At 38.8% G+C, this 19496-nt stretch overlaps 1 protein-coding gene across 1 annotated transcript; it reads left to right on the top strand.

The window, feature by feature from the left end:
• The first annotated feature begins 10139 nt into the window (after nt 1-10139).
• Nucleotides 10140-19219, top strand: LOC131297903 (uncharacterized). Its single transcript, XM_058323100.1, has 8 exons — nt 10140-10625; nt 10733-10828; nt 14031-14141; nt 14441-14750; nt 16091-16181; nt 17408-17747; nt 17875-18023; nt 18501-19219. The coding sequence occupies exons 1-8, from the start codon at nt 10338-10340 to the stop codon at nt 19030-19032; spliced, it is 1917 nt and encodes a 638-aa protein (XP_058179083.1). The 5' UTR covers nt 10140-10337; the 3' UTR covers nt 19033-19219.
• Nucleotides 19220-19496: the final 277 nt, after the last annotated feature.

Below are 19496 nucleotides of genomic sequence, written 5' to 3'. Positions count from 1 at the left end.
TGATTTGGGTACTTTTTTTCACAGTAAACACTTTCAATGCGATAGAACTCTTGTTTTATGATTAAAAAAAAAAAAACTCTTGTTGAGCCCTGTCACAAAAGTGATTTCCAGAATTACCCCTTTAATTTTTTTAAAAACTGATTCTTCCCGCACACAACATCTAACTGTTGGGGCAAAAATATCAAATTACCCTTTCCCGAACCGCCTACACACGTTCAAAAAAAAAAAAAAAAAAAACACAGTGCTAAACAATGGATTCTTCCTCTTTTGCTTTAGAGGTGTCAAATGAGCCGTGCCGTGCCGGCACGGCCCATTTAACTTCGTGCTAACCGTGCTTCGTGCCGTGTCGTGTCGGCCCGTTTACTTTATTTACTTAAATCGTGCCGTGTCGTGCCGTGCCGTTTGTCAATCGTGTCGTGCCGTGCCGGCCCGTTTACTTAAATCGTGTCGTGCCATGCCGTGCCATTTGTCAATCGTGTCGTGTCGTGCCGGCCCGTTTCTGAAATCGTGTTGTGTCGTACCGGCCCATTTTCTTAAATCGTGACGTGTCATGCCATTTTCAATCGTGTCGTGTCGTGCCGGTTCATTTTCTTAAATCGTGTCGTGTTGTGCCGGCCTGTGTTCTTAAATCATGTTGTGCCGTGCCGTTTTCAATCGGGTCAAGATGTGCCGTCCCATTTACTTAAACGTGTCATGTCGAATCGGGCCGGGTCGGGCCGTTTTAAGTCATGTCGTTTTAGTCTGCCCTAACATTTGGTTTTTTAGCATATTGGAAACTCAGCGACATTGGGCAAGGATAAAAAGATCATTGCATTCACTGCATCCTCATAAAAAACAAGGGATGAGTGCGTGTGTTTGAGAGAGAGAGAGAGAGAGAGCGAAGTTGCTATTCAACTTCGATTGCCTTTCTTTTTTCTTTTTTTTCTTTGAACGTCCCCTATTTTTCCTCGCTTTTCCAGCTTCCTACTTAATAAATCTTAGACAATTTTTTGGTTAGTATACAAGTGAGTTTGGTAAAAGGCTCAATCAATCTGCAGTTGTGCTTTCAATTCTTATTGTCGCACATTTGAATAGTTTGAGGTGTTTTCTTAAAAAAACTTTTACCGTTTTACGCTCCTACTAGTGCACAAGAATTATGTTAGAATATCATAATCACTTTGTAACTTGTAAAAGAGAAGGAGAGGACAATTCACAATGAAAGGAGAAAAATAACAATGGACGCTGCATTTTCATATACCGTGGCACGCCAAAAAAATTTAACAATTAAAAAAATAACATATTACAACCCCTAATTAAAAAGAAAGTCCTGATCTTAATGAAGTAAAATTTAACAATTAAAAAAATAACATATTACAAATGGTCCTATTGTCCTAACTGCCCCTAATTAAAAAGAAATTATTGGTCTTCCATCTTTTGTTGCTTCTTCCCTTAGGACTCGGTCGCGGACTCGCGAAGTGCTTGGATATTTGGATACGTGTCGAACACTGGTTAACATTCAGCTAATGGGCTCAGATAATTTGTAAGTTTATAGACCATTTTTTGAAGGACCAATAGGCTGCAACATTAGTTGCCAATTTGACCTTCAAATGTTCCCTCGCCTAAGTCCAACACATTTTAACAAACTTTATCATCATAGCCAAATAAATCTAGAAATGGCCCGATTGGAACACACATACACGCTAGCTGCTGGCTGTTGTATCTTTAATAGTTAACACACACACACACACACGCCCCTGCTGGAACAAACACACACACCTGCACTTTATTGAACCAAAAATGGAAAACTTGCCAAAACCCTCCAAACTTTGAACCAACAACCAACTAAACACTGCATATTTTGAAACCAGCATAAAATTGCCCTAAAAATAGCACCAAAAGAAGTAGCAGACACACACACACACACGCACCTGCACTTCACACTAAAAGTTCAAATTTCTCTCAAACTGCACATTTTGAAAACAGCCGGCTGCCGTATCTTTAACACACACACACACACCTGCACTTTATTGAACCAAAAATGGAAAACTTGCCAAAACCCTCCAAACTTTGAACCAACAACCAACTAAACACTGCATATTTTGAAACTAGCATAAAATTACCCAAAAAATAGCACCAAAAGAAGCAGCAGACACACACACACATATGCACCTGCACTTCACACTAAAAGTTCAAATTTCTCTCAAACTGCACATTTTGAAAACAGCCGGCTACCGTATCTTTAACACACACACACACACCTGTTGGAACAAACACACACATGACACACTTGCACTTTTTTGAACCAAAAATCTGCCAAAACCCTCCAAACTTTGAACCAAAAACCAACTAAAAACTGCACATTTTGAAACCAGCAAACACACACTTGGGACACTAAAACTTGCATTGAAAGACACCCACACACTGACGCACAGAGTTGTTCAAACAGCAGCAACAGCAGCATACAAAGTCATTTCTGCTCAATTTTTGCTCAGTTTCTGCTCAGTCCAATAACAAATGAAAGCTTGAAGTATAGCCACACTAAACAACTAAAGGCTCAGATTATATCATCATAGTCACACTAAAAACTGCACATTTTGAAACCAGCAAACACACACACACACTTGGGACACTAAAACTTACATTGAAAGACACCCACACACTGACACACAGAGTTGTTCAAACAGCAGTAGCAGCATACAAAGTCATTTCTGCTCAATTTTTGCTCAGTTTCTGCTCAGTCCAATAACAAATGAAAGCTTGAAGTATAACACCAAACACCTGCACTTCACACACACATGTGCACTTTACAGTAAAAGTGCAGATTTCTCTCTCACATACATGCACCTTTGGTCTTGTAATGGAATAGGTAAAGTATTCATAGCATAATAATTCCCTGTATATCACTAGACACAAACACACACACCTGCTGGAACACAAACACACACACACACACACCCCTCTGCTGGAACACACACACACCCCCTCTGCTGGAACACACACGCACATGCACTTTTCTGAACCAAAAACCTTCAATCTTTGAACTAACTAAAAACTGAAAATTTTGAAACCAGCTAAAAATTGCCCCCAAAACACAAACCAAACCTGCAAAACTAGTTGAAAACTGTCCAAAACACAACTAGGAAAGGGCCTGATTGGAACGCACACACACACTTATTAAATTGTGTCCAAACTGTGACAAGTTTTGCTTTGCACACACATGCTGCTGCATACACTCACAACAGCAGCACACACTCACAATAGCAGCAACAGCATCAACAGTTTCACACATATATGCCAGTGCACACGCTCACTCATTCACATATTATTCCCAAACTCCAAATAACAGGGAAAAACTGGAAGTAAAATTTGCTACACACATGACACAGTCGTTTTCACACATCAGGCAGCCCCAAATATATGCCTTTTGGCTCAGATTTTTAAGCATCATAGCCAGAGAACATATTAGGCTCAGATTATATCATCATAGCCACACCAAACACCAATTAGGCTCAGATTATATCATCATAGCACACACTGAACACCAATTAGGCTCAAATTATATCATCATAGCCACACAACCCACACTAAACACCAATTAGGCTCAGATTATATCATCACAGCACACACTCAGATATATATAGAAAAGTACCTGGATGCGGCAACATTAAGTTGCCATTTAAGGCCTTCATAAGTTACCAGCATCAGCACCCCTAATCAGTATCTATATCTGAGTCCGAAAAATAATCTCTGAATTCATCTCTAGGATGGCATTTTTGAATTCCAAGACGTGCATCCTCCCAATCTTTTAAGCATATAAGACAGTCCAAAATGCCGGGAGCTAGTTTACTCCTCCTCTCATCCAACACTCTATTACCTGCACTAAAAGCAGATTCGGAAGCCACTGAAGACACATGTGGTGTTAATAAATCACGTGCCATGATAGAAAGAATGGAAAATGTCCTTTCATTTTTTTTTCACCAAGCTAAGATATCAAATGATTGTAACTCATTTTTGGAAAGTAAATTTATCTCTAAATATTGACTAAGTTCAGATTGTGAAGAAGTTTCATTTCTACCTAACCCTGAAATCAGAAACCAAGATGGGTCATTGTTACTTGTAGAAGATGGGTCATCAATACTTGAAGAAGATGGAGCAGGAGTAGTAGTGCATGCAAATTTAGACTCATATGAAGTATATATAGAAGTCAATAATGCAGTCACGGTAGAAAAAGAAGGTAATGTAGTCCCTAAATTCTCATCAATCCCTCACAAGAGCAATTGAACACCCTTTATCTTAATCCTCGGGTCCATTACAGAAGCTACAATAAATATTGTTGGCATGACCTCAAAATATTTTTTGAATTTATCTTCCACAGACTTACAAGCAGCTACAAAATTTGTTTTCGTTCTATAACTTTTAAGAGTGTGACTCATATTATACAAGTGATTAAGCACAAGACAAGTAGTAGGATAACGAACACCTGAGCAAGCTAAGGTAGCAGCATAAAATATTTTCAAAAAATTCATAAACTCAAAAGCAATATTCCAATCAGCTCGATTTAAACCACCATCAGTACACGTATACTTGGAATTAACATAAGCAGAAATTACAACAGTGTGATTCCTACAAGATTTTAACATTAGAAATGTTGAATTCCAACGAGTTTTCACATCAGTTTTGATTTGTTTTGGTTTAACGTTATAACTTAAACACAATCCTTCAAATTCTTTTTGCCTAGCTGGGGAAGTAGCAATATAAAGAATAGCATCTCTAATTTTTTCTATTTGTGGTCCTATATGTTTCAAACCATCTTGCACAACTAAGTTAATGATATGGCATACACATCGCACATGAAAAAATTGTCCAGCATGAGGAGTAGTCAAATTCTGTTTGAATAAATCAATTGAATTGGTATTAGCAGAATGGTTATCAAAAGTAATACTGAAAACTTTATCAACAATTTCAAATTCCCTAAAAACACCCATTATACATTGAAAAATATTCATAGCATTATGAGGATACTCCATTAAACGGAAAACAATAATTTTTTTATTCAAAATCCAATTAGAGTCTATATAATGAGCTATCACAGAAATGTAACCACGATTATTTCGACCACACCATAAATCAGAAGTAAAAGAGATTAAACTACCAAGTTTCGCAATTTCACTTATCAAATTTTTTCTAACTTCAATAAAAACTTTCAAGGAATCACTTCTAGTTTTATTTCTAGAAACTTTTGAAAAAAGAGGATTAAGATGATGTTTGACAAAATATTCAAATCTAATATCATCACCAAAAGTAAATGGTTGTTCTGCTGCAACTACGTAACGGGCTAATCCCTCTCTCATACTAGATTGAGAATATACGAAATTTGACGTACCACCTACGGTATTAATACCCCCAGATTCACCACTGACTTGGCCAACTACAGTATGTTTAAGTTTTTCATGTTTCTTCTCTAAATATCGTTGAAGATGCCCTACACCGCCACCACATGAGCAGGTATAATTTTTTGGACAATAATTACATACAGCTCTAGGTCCTATAACTGTTCCATGTGCATCTTTAAACTTCTTAACAACGGTTAAATGTTTCCATACCCAAGAGCGACGCCTTTTATCACCTGACTCGGCCGATTGGCTACTGCCTGTTATGCCTGTAGGAGTAGAAGCTGCTGCAATGTTTGAAGCAGCTTCACCTACAGACTCCCTTCCCGGTGGTAGAATTGGTCTATCATCATCTGAGTCATGGTGTAAACGCTCATTGTCAAAATGAATATTTTCAGGATCCATCTCCTACAAAAAAATAGAAAACAAAATAGAAAATTAGTACACTAGAATTAGTTAATAACATCTAAATAAGTTTATAAACTACATGTGCAGAAAACCTAAAATGTACAAATAGAGTAAAATAAACTGTATTCAAAATTTGACCAACTACCAATTTTAAACTATAGTAAGTAACAACTATACCAAAATAAACTGTATTCAAAACTATAGTAAGTAGCAACTACCAATTTAACCACTATACTGACTATAGCAAGTAGCAACTACCAACAGTGCATGTCTATAACAAAATCGTTAGATCTGGCCATTTCTAGAATATACGAAATATCAACAGTGCATGTGTGTACTAAAATACGAAATTAGTGCAGGTGTGTGTGTACAAAATCATCAAAAGTCATTTCGAAACCCTAAATTCAGAAATTAGTAACAAAAGTGAAAAGCCCTAATTTCTTGTTACTAATTTCAGAAATTAGTAGCAAAAGCCCTAATTTCGTAACCCTAATTTCTAAAATTAGTAACAATTAACAAAAGCCCTAATTTGATAACCCTAATTTCAAAAACCAGGAGTTAAAACCCTAATTTCAGAAACCCTAATTACAGTAGTCAGTAGATAACGATAAGTGGGAGACTGGAGAGGGAAGTGATAGAGATACCTGTGAGAGAGAGGGTTACAGTGACTGGTGAGTGAGTCGGTGAGCTGAGGACCTGAGGTGATGAGAGAGTCGGATTGTCGGAGATACAAAGACGTTGAGAGAGTGAGATGATGATGGTCACTTAGTGCAGATCTGATCTCTTCACTTGTGATGGTCACCGTCGCTCCGACTCACCGTTTGAGAGTAGAGAGAGAGAGAGAGAGGAGAGCAGCAAGACAGAGAGAGGTGTGACCAGTGAGTCAGAGAGAGAGTGTGAGAGAAGTGAATGAATTGGTGAGAGAGGTGAATGAATCGGTGAGAGAGGTGATTCAGGTGAATGAATCGATATATATTTCAGAATCTGAACGTTGGGCTCGTCAGACGACCAGAGGTGAGATCGTGAGAGACTGAGAGGACAGAGAGACGTTGAGAGAGAGAGAGAGAGTCTGAGACAATGAGACTTCGAGAGAGATCGGAGAAATGGAGAATGAGATGACTGCTAGGGCAGCATCTCATTCATTTTATATGATCTGTGTAATCATGTGCATGCGAGACACCATAATCCATATGCACCAACTTATCGAAAATTCTCGTAAAGTCCTATAATGCATCACTCGAGGGCCGCCCGAGCTGTTTTTTGAAAATCGGAACCGTCTATCTTTTATGTCGGAGAGATTATATCAGTCCTGCCAAAAATGAAGTAAATTGGTTATCGTTATATACTTGATTGTTTATAACGTTCATTTTTCTATTAATGAATCTACCTGTCGATGAAAGAGCTTTAAAAACCCGATAGACCCAAAAATTGATGAGAGTAATTAAAACATAGAGAATAACAAAATGAATGGTATGGATCATCATATTTGTTTTGTGATCGTGTGGCTAACGTACATTATACTATAGCATAATACATTGGTTAATAACCAACCAAGTTCAATGTATAGATTTGAAAGGTAGCTACAGACTTTTTTTCCCGAATGTTCGATCTAAACCGTTACGATTTAACATATTATCATATTTATCATTCTCACCTGAATAGGTGATAATCGAATGTCGGAAACCACACCATCGGAATACATTCGGTGCTTCTAGAGGCATTAAAGTCCTATAATGCATTACTTGAGGGCCGCCCAAGCTATTTTTTAAAAATCGGAACCATCTAACTTTTATGTGGGAGGGATTAGATCATTCATGCCAAAAATCAAGTAAAATGCTTATCGCTACATATTTGATCAGACGTAAACAAAATTCAATTAAACAATGAATTAGTGTGCCGATGAAAGAGTTTTCAAAATCCGATGCACGAAAAAATAGGATCCCATGATTAAAACACTAAGCACAACAAAATGAACGCATTGAATGGTATTGATCGTCGTGATTGCGTTGCAATTATGTGGCTACTGTTTGATGGCCTCATTTTTATATAATAGAGCTACATATTATATACCAAAATTTCAAATTTATTACACAAGTTAATTGGTAGCATAGTGGTTTGTCTGTGTATAAAAGAACCTAAGGACTTGGGTTCAAGTCCTAGTCCAGCCAACTTTTTTTAATTTATTTTTTCCCCTTATTTCTATTATGTAATTTTTTCTTTTTTGTTTAACACTTTTTTTCTTATTTTTCGTTAGATTTGGGGCAGATAATATATTAATAAATGACTCTTGCACATTTTCTTTCGTATTAAATTACTCTTGCACCATAAATATTTTGATAAGTTTTTCTTTTAATTTTACTTGTTATCTTTTGTAATGTTAAATTTACAAACCAAAAGTCCAAAGCCTATTTTACTAATAAAAACAAAACAAATATTTTTTACTGAATAAAAATTGATAATTTTTTAAACATAAAAAAATGATTTTTTAAAAACATGATTTTTTAAAGAAATTGTTTTTTTTAAAATTAAATATCTTAGTTGTTTTATTGTTTACCTTATGTAAACAAATATTTTTTACTGAATAGAAATTGCTTAATTTTTTTTAAATTAAAAAAAAGCCTTTTGGGTTTTTTTTTCCGTGCCTCGTGCCGTGCCTTTTCGTGCCCATGTCTTGCCAGGTCGTGCCCGTGCCCGTGCCTTGCTAGAACCGTGCCGTGCCATGCCTTTCCTGTCCACTTTCCGTGTCCGTGCCCGTGTCGTGCCCGTCTACGACCGTGTAGTGCCGTGCCATGCCAGGCCAACTTTCGTGCTGTGCCCGTGCTGTGCCGCCCACTTCCGTGCTTGTGCCGTGCCTCGTGCCCACTAAAACCGTGCCGTGTCGTGCAGTGCCAGGCCAAGGCCGTGCCTGTGACGTGCCGTGCCCGTGCCATGCCCGTGCCGTGTCGTGCCGGCACGGCCCATTTGACACCTCTATTTTGCTTACAAGAAGAAACAAGAACATATTGCTTTCACACGGCTATTCTACAAGGTGTCAACAGTTTGCTACTGCTAGGTATTCCCCTTTCTCATTTTTTCCTTTTCTTCGTTTGTACATTTCATTGCTTTTATGTTGGTAGGGAAAAGAAAAAAAAGAAAGAAAAGTGAATGAAGATTGTGTGGAATAGTGGTCAACGAAATCCACGTTAGACCAAGAAGAAAATACCCTATAACTTGATTTTCACCATTTTTAATATAAAAAAAACAATCATAATTCAGTGATGATGAAATTGTTTTCATACAAATGAAGATGAGTAGGTTTGTCAAAACTTTTATTGAGAAAATTTAGGATAGGAGCGGAATGAAAAACACATGATTTCTACTTTGGTTTCGGTAATTTTATCCCTATATATATGCTTACATGTTTATTTCTTTGTTTTCAATTAATTTGCTTTTACATAAACAAACAGAGTGGGAATTAGTTGAATTTTATCCCCATATCCCACCTATTGTTTGATCAAACAAACAAGTGGGAATTAGTCGAATTTTATCCCTATATCCCACTTATTGTTCGATCAAACATACAATAAGTGAGATTCAACCTGCACACGCATCGCGTGTGCCCCTGCCTCTGGTCTACTATAAAACTCATCTTTTTCCAGACTTCATTTCCTCCTCCTTCTTCTTCTTCTTTTTGTTTCGTGGGTCTCTACTATCTATTCATAGCAACTTGGATCTTCCATACTGTTATCTATGCTTTGTTTTAAACTTGTGAAAAAGAAGAGAAATGAAGGAAAAATTAAAAATTTTTCTCTCCCATTGTTTGGTTTGGGAAGAAAGAGGAGATAGATTATAAATATCTAAAATTATAAACAGTAAAAAATCTCTTTAATTTTTCTCCCATTTTCTTCAAGTTCCAAACAGAGCAATAGGCTATGTTTGGAACTTGTGAAAAGGAAAATAAAAGAGAAAAAATGTGAAGAAAATAGATTATTTTCTCTTATTTGGTTGTAGAAAGTAAATGAAAAGAAACTATGAGGAAAATAAATTTCTCTTATTTGGTTTCAAAAGGACAATGGAAAGGAAATGAGAGCTTTTTCCTTTCTTTTCATTTTCCTCAGCGTTCCAGAGCTTTCTCCTTTCTTTTCCTTTCCCTGACATAGGAACCAAATAACCCCTAAGAATTTTTTATTTATTTTCCTTTCTTTTCTTTCATTTTTCATAGGTTCCAAACAGAACTTTAGCCTTTTCAGCCTTGAAGTTGGTCCAGTCCAACAATCTCAGTAGGCCAAACTCTCCAGTCCATTCCCACCCAACCCAAGCCCAAATAATCGGTTACCGAACACCCAAGAAACACACCACCCCGTTTCACCGCCCCTCCAAGCTACTGTCAACTTTTGCTTCAATTTTTTAACGTTTAAACCCTAGAACGTACAACACGGCGACGAGAGACAGAGACAACAGGGTTTAAGCTCCCCCCAAGTACGAAGCCCTCCATTCCAATTTCTCCATGACCTCCAACTCTGCCCACTACTCCTAGCCAAAACCCGCACCGCCAAATCCAAATTCGAAAACTCGCCGTCGATGGCTGCCTCCAGGCTTTCCACCTTCGCAGCGGTGGCCGCCGCCGCAGCCGCCGCTTCCTTTCCGGCGCTCTCCAACCGCGCCTACGCCGACGGCCCGTTCCGCTTCTCTCCCTTCTCTTCTTCTCCCTCTCCTCCGTCCCAACAGCAGGCCGACCCTCCCAATTCAGACGCCAAGTCCGCGGCGCCACCGGCCGCCGACGAGCCGAAAGGCGGGTTTGATCCGGAGTCGTTGGAGAGAGGCGCCAAAGCTCTCCGGGAAATCAACAGTTCTCCCCATGCGAAGCAGGTTTTTATATCACTGTAGATATGTTATATGTATATGTGTTTTCTGGGGACTTTTTTTTGTCGGTTTGTTTAAGTACGTTGTTTTAAAAGTTAGTGTTGTTTTTGAAGGTGTTCGAAATAATGAGGAAGCAGGAACAGACGAGGCTTGCTGATTTGGCGGCCGAGAAGGCGCACTACGAAGCGGTTCAATCGCAAGCTGCCATTGTGAGTGATTGCTGTTTGATTCTACGTATAGGGCAGTTTTTGCTACTGTGCTCTAACGACCAACTTATGTGTTGATATGTTTGAGAGAGTCCCGGAAAGTTATTTGAGTTACGATAACCTGAATTGGTGCCAATATTTCGGTGACTTGACTGCGGAAAAAACCAGTATTACTGTTGAATTAAAGGTTTCTGTTGGCACCCATTTGATGGTGAGAAGGATTAGTCCAACATATCCAGCTTGTTAAGTATATTGCTTTACTTCTGGTTAGTGTAACAGTACAGGTATCACATATGAAACTAATTGGTTAGTGCATTTTCATTTGTTTGGATACCCTCGTGCTTAGATTTCCCTTTGATATGTTTCACCATTGCTTGATGCAAAAGGAAACTTTGGTATGGAGAATTGTATAGGGTAACCGGTAAACTTTTTCTTCTTTTTCTTTCTTTCTTTTTTTTTTTTCCTGGTCAATTAATAGGAACACTGCCTTTGCCCAACTTTTGGTTTATATGCTTGTGGTACATGTGCTGAGTAAAGTGCATCTTTCTTTAACTGATGGTTCATGTGTGTCTGTGTGTCTTACATGTACTGATATAAGTGTGTTCTCTGTCTAATGGTTTGTTTGGTTCACAATTTGAAATAAGTAAATTTAAACATCAAAATATCACGTATAATTTGAGTTTGGCAAGAGCAGAAACTTAACCGGTAATAAATGCTTTTTGTTGTGATTCCAGACAAACATAAAAATGAAGCTTTTGTAAGATTCTTTTTCTTTGGTGAATAACAAATGTGATTTCCATTGGTGCATATCATGTTCACTTGCCCATGGTTCATAGGTAATTGCATCTAGCTATCCTATTATCGGGTTATAAAAAGCGATCGTGACAACGCATGTCATCCAACCCAAGGGGTTAGCTCAAGTTGTTAGGGTTGGAGTTAAGTTCCTTACTTACAAGCTCAAGTTTGTAGTTCGACTCCCACTAAGAACAAGTCCTTTGGGCCACCCTCCTCGGCGTCCTCGCAAGCAAATGCTTTTGCTAAATGAAACAGTTAGCCGGCTCTTGTTTACGGTGCAGCCATGCAACCTGAGGTTGCGGTTCATGGGAACGGTTCCAAGTTAGCAAAAAAAAATCTTATCCCCTTCGTGATGGAAGTTACCCTAGGGAAAGACTGACAATAATGTAGATGTGGAAAGTACAACCTTGAGTTTGTTACTGGACATGTGCCAAGAGTGTCTCTTAAACAGATCTCCCGATTTCGAATAATTGTTTGAGGAAGGTCATTATGCTTGACAACGTTTCAAGAATAGCATTCTCGCACAAGGACTGAATGAATCATTCTGGAGAATCAGTGGACCACCACAAAAATAGAAGCATGTTGTGAATGGTTCAAGGAATCCCAAAGATAATATTTATACTAACATGCTGCCAAGGCGAAGCGAGGATGAAGTGGGGTATAGAGGTTGGTGTTTTGCTTGCAATGTTTAGCCAATTGACATATACGACATTTACTAATGATTTTGCTAACATCCTTTGCTAAGCATGGCCAATTAACTTGACATTCAACCTCCTCAATAATCTCATCTCGTCCGGAATGGCCTGAGAGACCGCTACCATGAACTTCTAAAATAAAAAATTCCTTGACAAGGTGCATGAAAATGGAATATAGGGCTAGGTGGCATGATAAAGGTACACAGTGTAGAAACAAATCAGCAAAGGTTGTCGGATTCAATTGCTGAGAAACCTCTTGGAACTTGGGAAAGCTGTGATTTTGATTTTGGAGGGCAAGGTGACACAATGATTGAGTGCATTTGTGACCTTGTTGTCGGATTCAATTTTGTATTGTAATACAAATCTGTATACGAGGATCGGGGTATGAGTTTAGCTTCTTTTGGGAGCTTAGGTAACAAAGGGCCTCATGATAGTAGATCAAAAATTAATGTGGGAGGAAGTAATGGCTCCAATGACGCCATGCTTAATAAATGCTTATAGGTAGGGCTGCAAAAGAACCAAGTTGCTTGCGAGCAGGTCGTGGCTCGGCTCGTTAAGGTTCGGCTCAACTTGACTCGTTTAGTAATCGAGCCGAGTTCAAGCTCGAGTTTTGGGCTCGTTTACTAAACGAGCCGAGCTCGACACTCAAAACCTCGGCTCAGCTCGTTTAAAGAGGCATGTTAAGTAAATTAGCCACACTCGGCTCGTTGACATGCCTTGAAAAAAGAAAATATTGTGGTCGAGATCCAGTTGTAGGCTCGTTAGTGAACGAGCCGAGCTCAAACACTACGAAGCTTAGCTCGTCTCGTTTACACCCCTACATATAGGTCGTTGTGATAGGCAGAATTCTATTGCTTCGCTTGACTTAACTTGGCCTAGTACTCCTGCAATTCCAACCTCAGTGATGTGCATCTTGAAGTCGCAAATGACTCGAGAAGCGCTGTGAGTCGACACAATATCACCTTTCTTGAGTCAGTCAGTGATAGGCTGATAGGGCATGCGATAAAGAACAATCCTTTTGCTAAACATCAATAGATGGTACCTAGCCTGTGGAAACACGGAGCGCGTGGAAGTTTCTGACTTCTAGGCTCAAGCCAATCGACAATCTCATTGATCTTGTCTGGATCAGCAGACACATCCTTGAAAGATACAACGTAACCTAGAAGACAACCTTGTCAATGATTAATGGTCCCTTTTTAAGGTTGCTATAGAATTGGCCTCCTCTAATTTTCTATGGCGGTAAATTATGTTACTAGAAATTTTGTCAGAAAATGATGGTTGCAGTATTTGGACTTCAATTTGGGACCAAATTTGACGCAGTTCAATCATATTGTTCTTTGTTCTTATTTTCTGTGGTGTCAAAGTAGTTGCATCTCCTACAATTTATCTCACAACAGTCGTGTTTGGGTGTTACGGTAGGTGCCAGATATGCAAAGACATACTAGATACTTGTTTAACTTAAGGAAATACTTGACACATACACGAGTAATCATTCATTGTCCAACTTATGGCCCTAAATGTTAATGGGCTTCCATAAGGTCCATTAGTTATGCTTTAATTACAATAGGAGTGTGATAATATTTCTCTTATATTTCTTCTAAATTCTCAGTTGCCTCGCATAGCTCAGAATTTGTTATTTTTCATTTTTTAGATTTCATTTGGTTTATTTACTTGTTTTCTGTGGTACCTTACCATGTCTATATCTGCGTTGGCAGGACAAGCAGCGGAAAATGGCCGAGGAACAAAGGAATTTAGTACAACAACAGTCACAGGCAAAGGCCCAAATGCTACGATATGAGGATGAATTAGCTAGAAAAAGAATGCAGGTGAAGGACTAATCTTCTATTTGTTATTTGCCACCAAGGTTGTGTACTTCAGTATTTGACCGGAGTAGTAGGCTCTTTCATACTTTGTGAAACCTTCTTTGAGTTTTTGTCTTAGAGAATATGACTTTTATAGACTCAACTGTTCAAATCCAGTCGCTGTTGAGATATGAACAACTTTGATCTGTACAATAATTTTTCTTTAGATTTGATTACACTGTTTACGTATGTTTGGCACAACATTGATATGAGAGTCAGAAGATTTTATTGCCGTTAATATATGTTTGATGTCATTTTTTCAGACAGACAATGAAGCTCAGAGGAGACACAATGCTGAACTGGTTAGGATGCAAGAGGAGTCCTCCACAAGGAAAGAACAAGCCAGAAGGGCAACTGAAGAACAGATACAAGCTCAGCAACGCCAGACTGAAAAAGAGAGAGCTGAGATAGAACGTGAAACCATAAGAGTGAAGGCCATGGCTGAGGCTGAAGGTCGGGCCCATGAAGCAAAACTGACAGAGGACCACAACAGAAGAATGCTTATTGAACGGATCAATGGCGAAAGAGAGAAGTGGCTTGCTGCCATTAATACGACCTTTAGTCACATCGAAGGTATACAAAAACCCATCCGTGTGTTTGTATTCTCGTAGTATTTGTTGATGAGTTCACAAGTTGGCTCTAAGGCCATCCACAGTGGTATAATCAAAAGTCAATTGTTTTTAAAGTTAACAATGTTGGTGCAAAAAATGGCTCACAATGGTATAATCAAACTTAGCAACATCCTTAGAAATAATCAAATTTTAGACTTTGGATAATCAAAACTAGCAACCTTTTTCAATAATCAAAATTTGTGGACCCCACACCACATAAGTAAATTGGTTCCAAAATTTGTATACACGCGTGTTTCAACTGGTATTTTCTTCTTCTCTTTTTCGCCTACTCTATATCTTCTTCACTTCACCCACATACTGTTTCTCTTTCTTTTCCTCCAAAAGTGAAGCTCATATCTCTCGATCATCTATAATTCAACCCATCATCGCCGTTTCTATTTTATTCCTTTTTCGTTCCTCCCCTGTGGTTGAGTACATGAAAAACCTTGCATTCTTTTCCAAATCCAAGAACACATTTGATTTTTTTTGGAAGATTAAGCGAGTGGTGGATTTGTGATATTAGTTTGGTTAGATAGGTTACAAGAATTTGGGGGGGGGGGGGGGGGGGAATCGGTGTTGTTTTGATAGAGAACACTGGGAAGAGCACCATATGTTTGAGAGAGAGAGAGAGATTGATTGTTGTGGACCCCTTATTTTGGTTAGAGACTAGAAGTGACCATTGTGGATCTTAATATTGTTAAGCTTAACAACCTCTTAAATGAATAATCAAAAGCTGATGTGTGAACTTTTGGCTATCCATTTTTTATTATAGCACTATGGATGGCCTAAGCATGAATAATTTATTAAGATGGTAATTATGCTGCATTTTAGGTTTATATGTGTTGGGCTTCCAGCATTCCTTGTGTATTTGATGTGGATTCAGAGAGCCAATTATATTTTTGTTTTTTAACTAATCAAACCTAGTAGTCATGATTCACTAAGTTGACTTTTGACAGCATTGTTGACTTTTGCAGTGCTTGTTCATGTCAACTTTTGCAATCGGTAAATTAATTTTGAATGTGTAGATTTCTTATTTTGATGTGCAGCAGTAATAGGTGTTGTTTACTGAAGTTTCACGTCCATATAATTGAGGATACACCTCCAATTGCAGTATTTTTATTTTTTAATAGTTGTACACGTTGTTCCATTGGATGTATAGTTTTATCGGATGCATTGTATGTAATGTAGTTGTATTGAGCGGTTAGAAGTGTACGACATTAAATATTTTTAGTCGTTATGATCCTTTGGGTCAAACTAAGTGAAGTCTTTCTGACACTACTATTACTTAACTGCAATATTCAGGGGGGGTCAGGATTCTATTAACTGACAGGAGCAAGTTGATTATGACTGTTGGAGGAGTTACAGCATTAGCTGCAGGAGTTTATACTACGAGGTCTGCATGTTGTTTTCCACAATATTTTTGTGTTCATTTATGTCAACAAAAGGATTACGTGGGGTAATTTTATGGTTTATGGCAACTTCTTTCCGTTTAGCAACTATTGGGGTTGTTGCCACCTAGAGATTTTACGCGTTACTGAAGCATTGTTCATCAACTTGGAAACAAAGCTAGGAACAAAACTAGTCACATATGCATTGGGACCCCCCCACCCTAAGTTTCTAACCAAAGGCTGCAAAGGAGGCTTGCTCCTCGAAGTGTGTCTCCTCCATCCTCATTCCTAAAAACTGTGCATTCTATATACCAATCTTTGCCCTTAATGCCATGGTTCAAGTACATAGTGGTTGTGTTCTCATCACATGTATTGGTTTAGAGCATTTAACTTACCCCCTGAACTGCTAGGTAGCCTTGTGAAACGGTCTCCTGGGCCTGTGCAAAAATGGCTGAGTGGGGCATGATGACTTCTCCCAAAAAATTGACCACATCGCATTTTTAACGTGGTGATATACTTCTTTTCCACTTCCGAAAGAAAAGAAAAAGAAAGATTTCTCTACCTGAGTCGGGCATGTTCACTAACCTTGCCTTTGAAATTTCATTATATGGACGTGACAGGTAGTTTTCGTTTTAACCAAAGGAAATAGCATGGGTTTAATTCAAATTTTTTTGTTATCGGATTTGTAACAACTCTGGCAACCCCGCCCCAATCACCACCACCTATGTATGAGGCCCTCCTAATGTGTGGTACTCCCGAATTGCTTGCTCATTTTGGGAAATCATGCATTTTGCATGCAAAATATAATGTATAAGCATGGGGTTTTTTTATCAAAGATTTTTACACCAATTTGATGATCTCATTGAAAAGAAAAAATTGGTCTACATTTTTTTCAATTTTTTTTTCTTCATAAACACGTTACTTTGCAAAATGCACTGTTTCCCAAAAGATGCAAGCAATTTGGGACCGAGAGAGTGGCTTTTTTGAAGGAAAGTTCCTACTAATAAGAATCTCTCTCTTCTCTCTCCCTTCGCGAGCGAACTTAGCAATTGGTTTGCAGTCTGGTAATTCTTTCATATCTAGCTCATGCTTACACATAGACATGGGAAGAGGAGCGAAGCTTTTTCAGTCTGTCGAGTGGACTGTGCATTGTTTTTATTAATGCCCAAACTATTTAGGTACAAGGGTGAGTACCAACTAATTTTGGTCTGATATTATCGTGTTGTTCTAGAGAAGGCGCCCGAGTTACTTGGGGTTACATCAACCGGATTTTGGGGCAACCATCATTGATTCGAGAATCTTCCATTGGAAAGTTTCCATGGTCAGGTATAGTTTCTCGAGGAGCAAACAGCCTGCGTAATTTTGGTACAGCAGCAACGGCTGTGTCTGCAGAGAGCAGAACCAAGTTTGGAAACATTGTTCTTCATCCTTCCTTGCAGAGAAGAATAGAGCAACTTGCTCGGGCTACAGCAAACACAAAGTCTCACGAGGCACCCTTTCGTAATATGCTATTCTATGGCCCTCCTGGCACTGGTAAAACCATGGTTGCAAGGGAGATAGCTAAAAAATCGGTATCATTTGAGTACTCTCTCTGTATATAAAATGCCTGTTATTAGGTACCTGTGCCTTATGACTTGTGAGGAAAGAATTGAGTTGTTTCTTTTTTACTATCTTTACTATTGAACCTTGTTTTTGCAGGGTTTGGATTATGCCATGATGACAGGAGGTGACGTTGCGCCACTTGGTCCGCAAGCCGTTACCAAAATTCATGAGATATTTGATTGGGCTCGAAAATCAAAGAAAGGATTACTGCTCTTTATTGATGAGGCTGATGCTTTTCTTTGCGAGTAAGTTGCGCCATCATTCTTGCATGTTTTGTGAGCAATGACAATGCGTATTTCGTAAGCAAGCAGTTAAATTACTTGGAGATAAGTACAGTCGACTAAACATCATTGTGTACTTCCACTTGCTTATAGAGTTCTGCTAATAAATTTGTGGAATTGCCAATCATCTTGGTGGTAGGTAATTTTGTACCGAGGTTATGTTTGTTAGTTAACCTCTGGCTTGATTGGGAAGGTGGCTGACCTCAGTTAAGCCTTGAGGGAAGTTATCCGGTGTCTTCCTGTGTTAAGTGGAAGTGGCTTGTACTATTGTTATAGATTTAATATTAATCATAAAGGCTGACATGTGTGTGTGTGTGTGTATATGCATGCCACCTTTCATGACTGAAGTTACATCAGAATATAGCTACTGAAGAGCGGTGGTGGTTGGTTAGTTGATTTTATTTTACCTTTAGGACTTACTGACTGAATAATTGAATGCAGGCGTAACAGCACACACATGAGCGAAGCTCAGAGAAGCGCATTGAATGCATTGTTATTCCGTACAGGAGACCAGTCAAGAGACATAGTTCTTGTGCTTGCCACAAACAGACCTGGGGATCTCGACAGTGCTATCACTGACCGCATAGATGAGGTGATAGAGTTCCCAATTCCTCAGGAGGAGGAGCGTTTCAAACTGTTGAAGCTCTATTTGAACAAGTATTTGGGTGGTGATGAAGGTGAAGGTGACAACAGCAGCAGCAGCAGCGGGGCGTCTAAGTGGGGATCTTTGTTTTCTAAGAAGGGAGCGCAGAAGATAACCATAAAAGATTTGTCAGACAATGTTATCCGAGAGGCTGCTCAGAAGACAGAAGGTTTCTCGGGCCGAGAGATAGCGAAACTCATGGCCAGTGTTCAAGCAGCGGTTTATGGGCGCCCAGACTGTATATTGGACTCGCAGCTTTTCAAGGAGATTGTTGATTACAAGGTTGCAGAGCATCAACAGCGAATAAAATTGGCATCTGAAACTGGTTAGCTAGCGAGCTCGTTGTCGGGATAGTAATTACATGCGGAATGTTTTACTTGCAGGGTAGAGATATAGGGCTCTCTTGGTTTCCAATTTTGTTGTCTGCATTTTGTTATTTATATTAATCTTGAACTAAAACATTTAGAAAACGGTAACCGGAAATTCCGTCCGGAATTTTGCAAAGGTTTTTTTTTTTTTTCTGAAACGCTTAAAAAAATGTTTTTGTTCTTTTTTTTTGGTTCTCTGGAATAATTAAAAAAATTTTTTTTTTTTCTGGAACGCAAAAATGTTTTTGTTCTTTTTTTTTTGGTTCTCTGGAATAATAAAAAACAAGTTGCCGGTTTCAGAATTTTAGCAAAGCGTGGGCTTAACCATAGTACGTGCGCGAGGCTTAAATTCCGGATTTGCACCCCCTCTGCGCACGAATAACCCGTGACGCGCACCCGGTTAATTGGTTTCCGAATCAGTTTTTC

Source organism: Rhododendron vialii, chromosome 8a (assembly GCF_030253575.1).
Source record: "Rhododendron vialii isolate Sample 1 chromosome 8a, ASM3025357v1".
Taxonomy (NCBI): domain Eukaryota; kingdom Viridiplantae; phylum Streptophyta; class Magnoliopsida; order Ericales; family Ericaceae; genus Rhododendron; species Rhododendron vialii.
This window is presented reverse-complemented; position numbering and strand designations above follow the sequence as displayed.

Coding starts and splice junctions, on each gene's coding strand:
- LOC131297903 (XM_058323100.1), top strand. CDS start 10,338: ATGGCTGCCTCCAGGCTTTCCACCTTCGCAGCGGTGGCCGCCGCCGCA. Junction 10,829..14,030: donor TTCAATCGCAAGCTGCCATT/GTGAGTGATTGC, acceptor CTGCGTTGGCAG/GACAAGCAGCGGAAAATGGC. Junction 17,748..17,874: donor GGGAGATAGCTAAAAAATCG/GTATCATTTGAG, acceptor TTGTTTTTGCAG/GGTTTGGATTATGCCATGAT.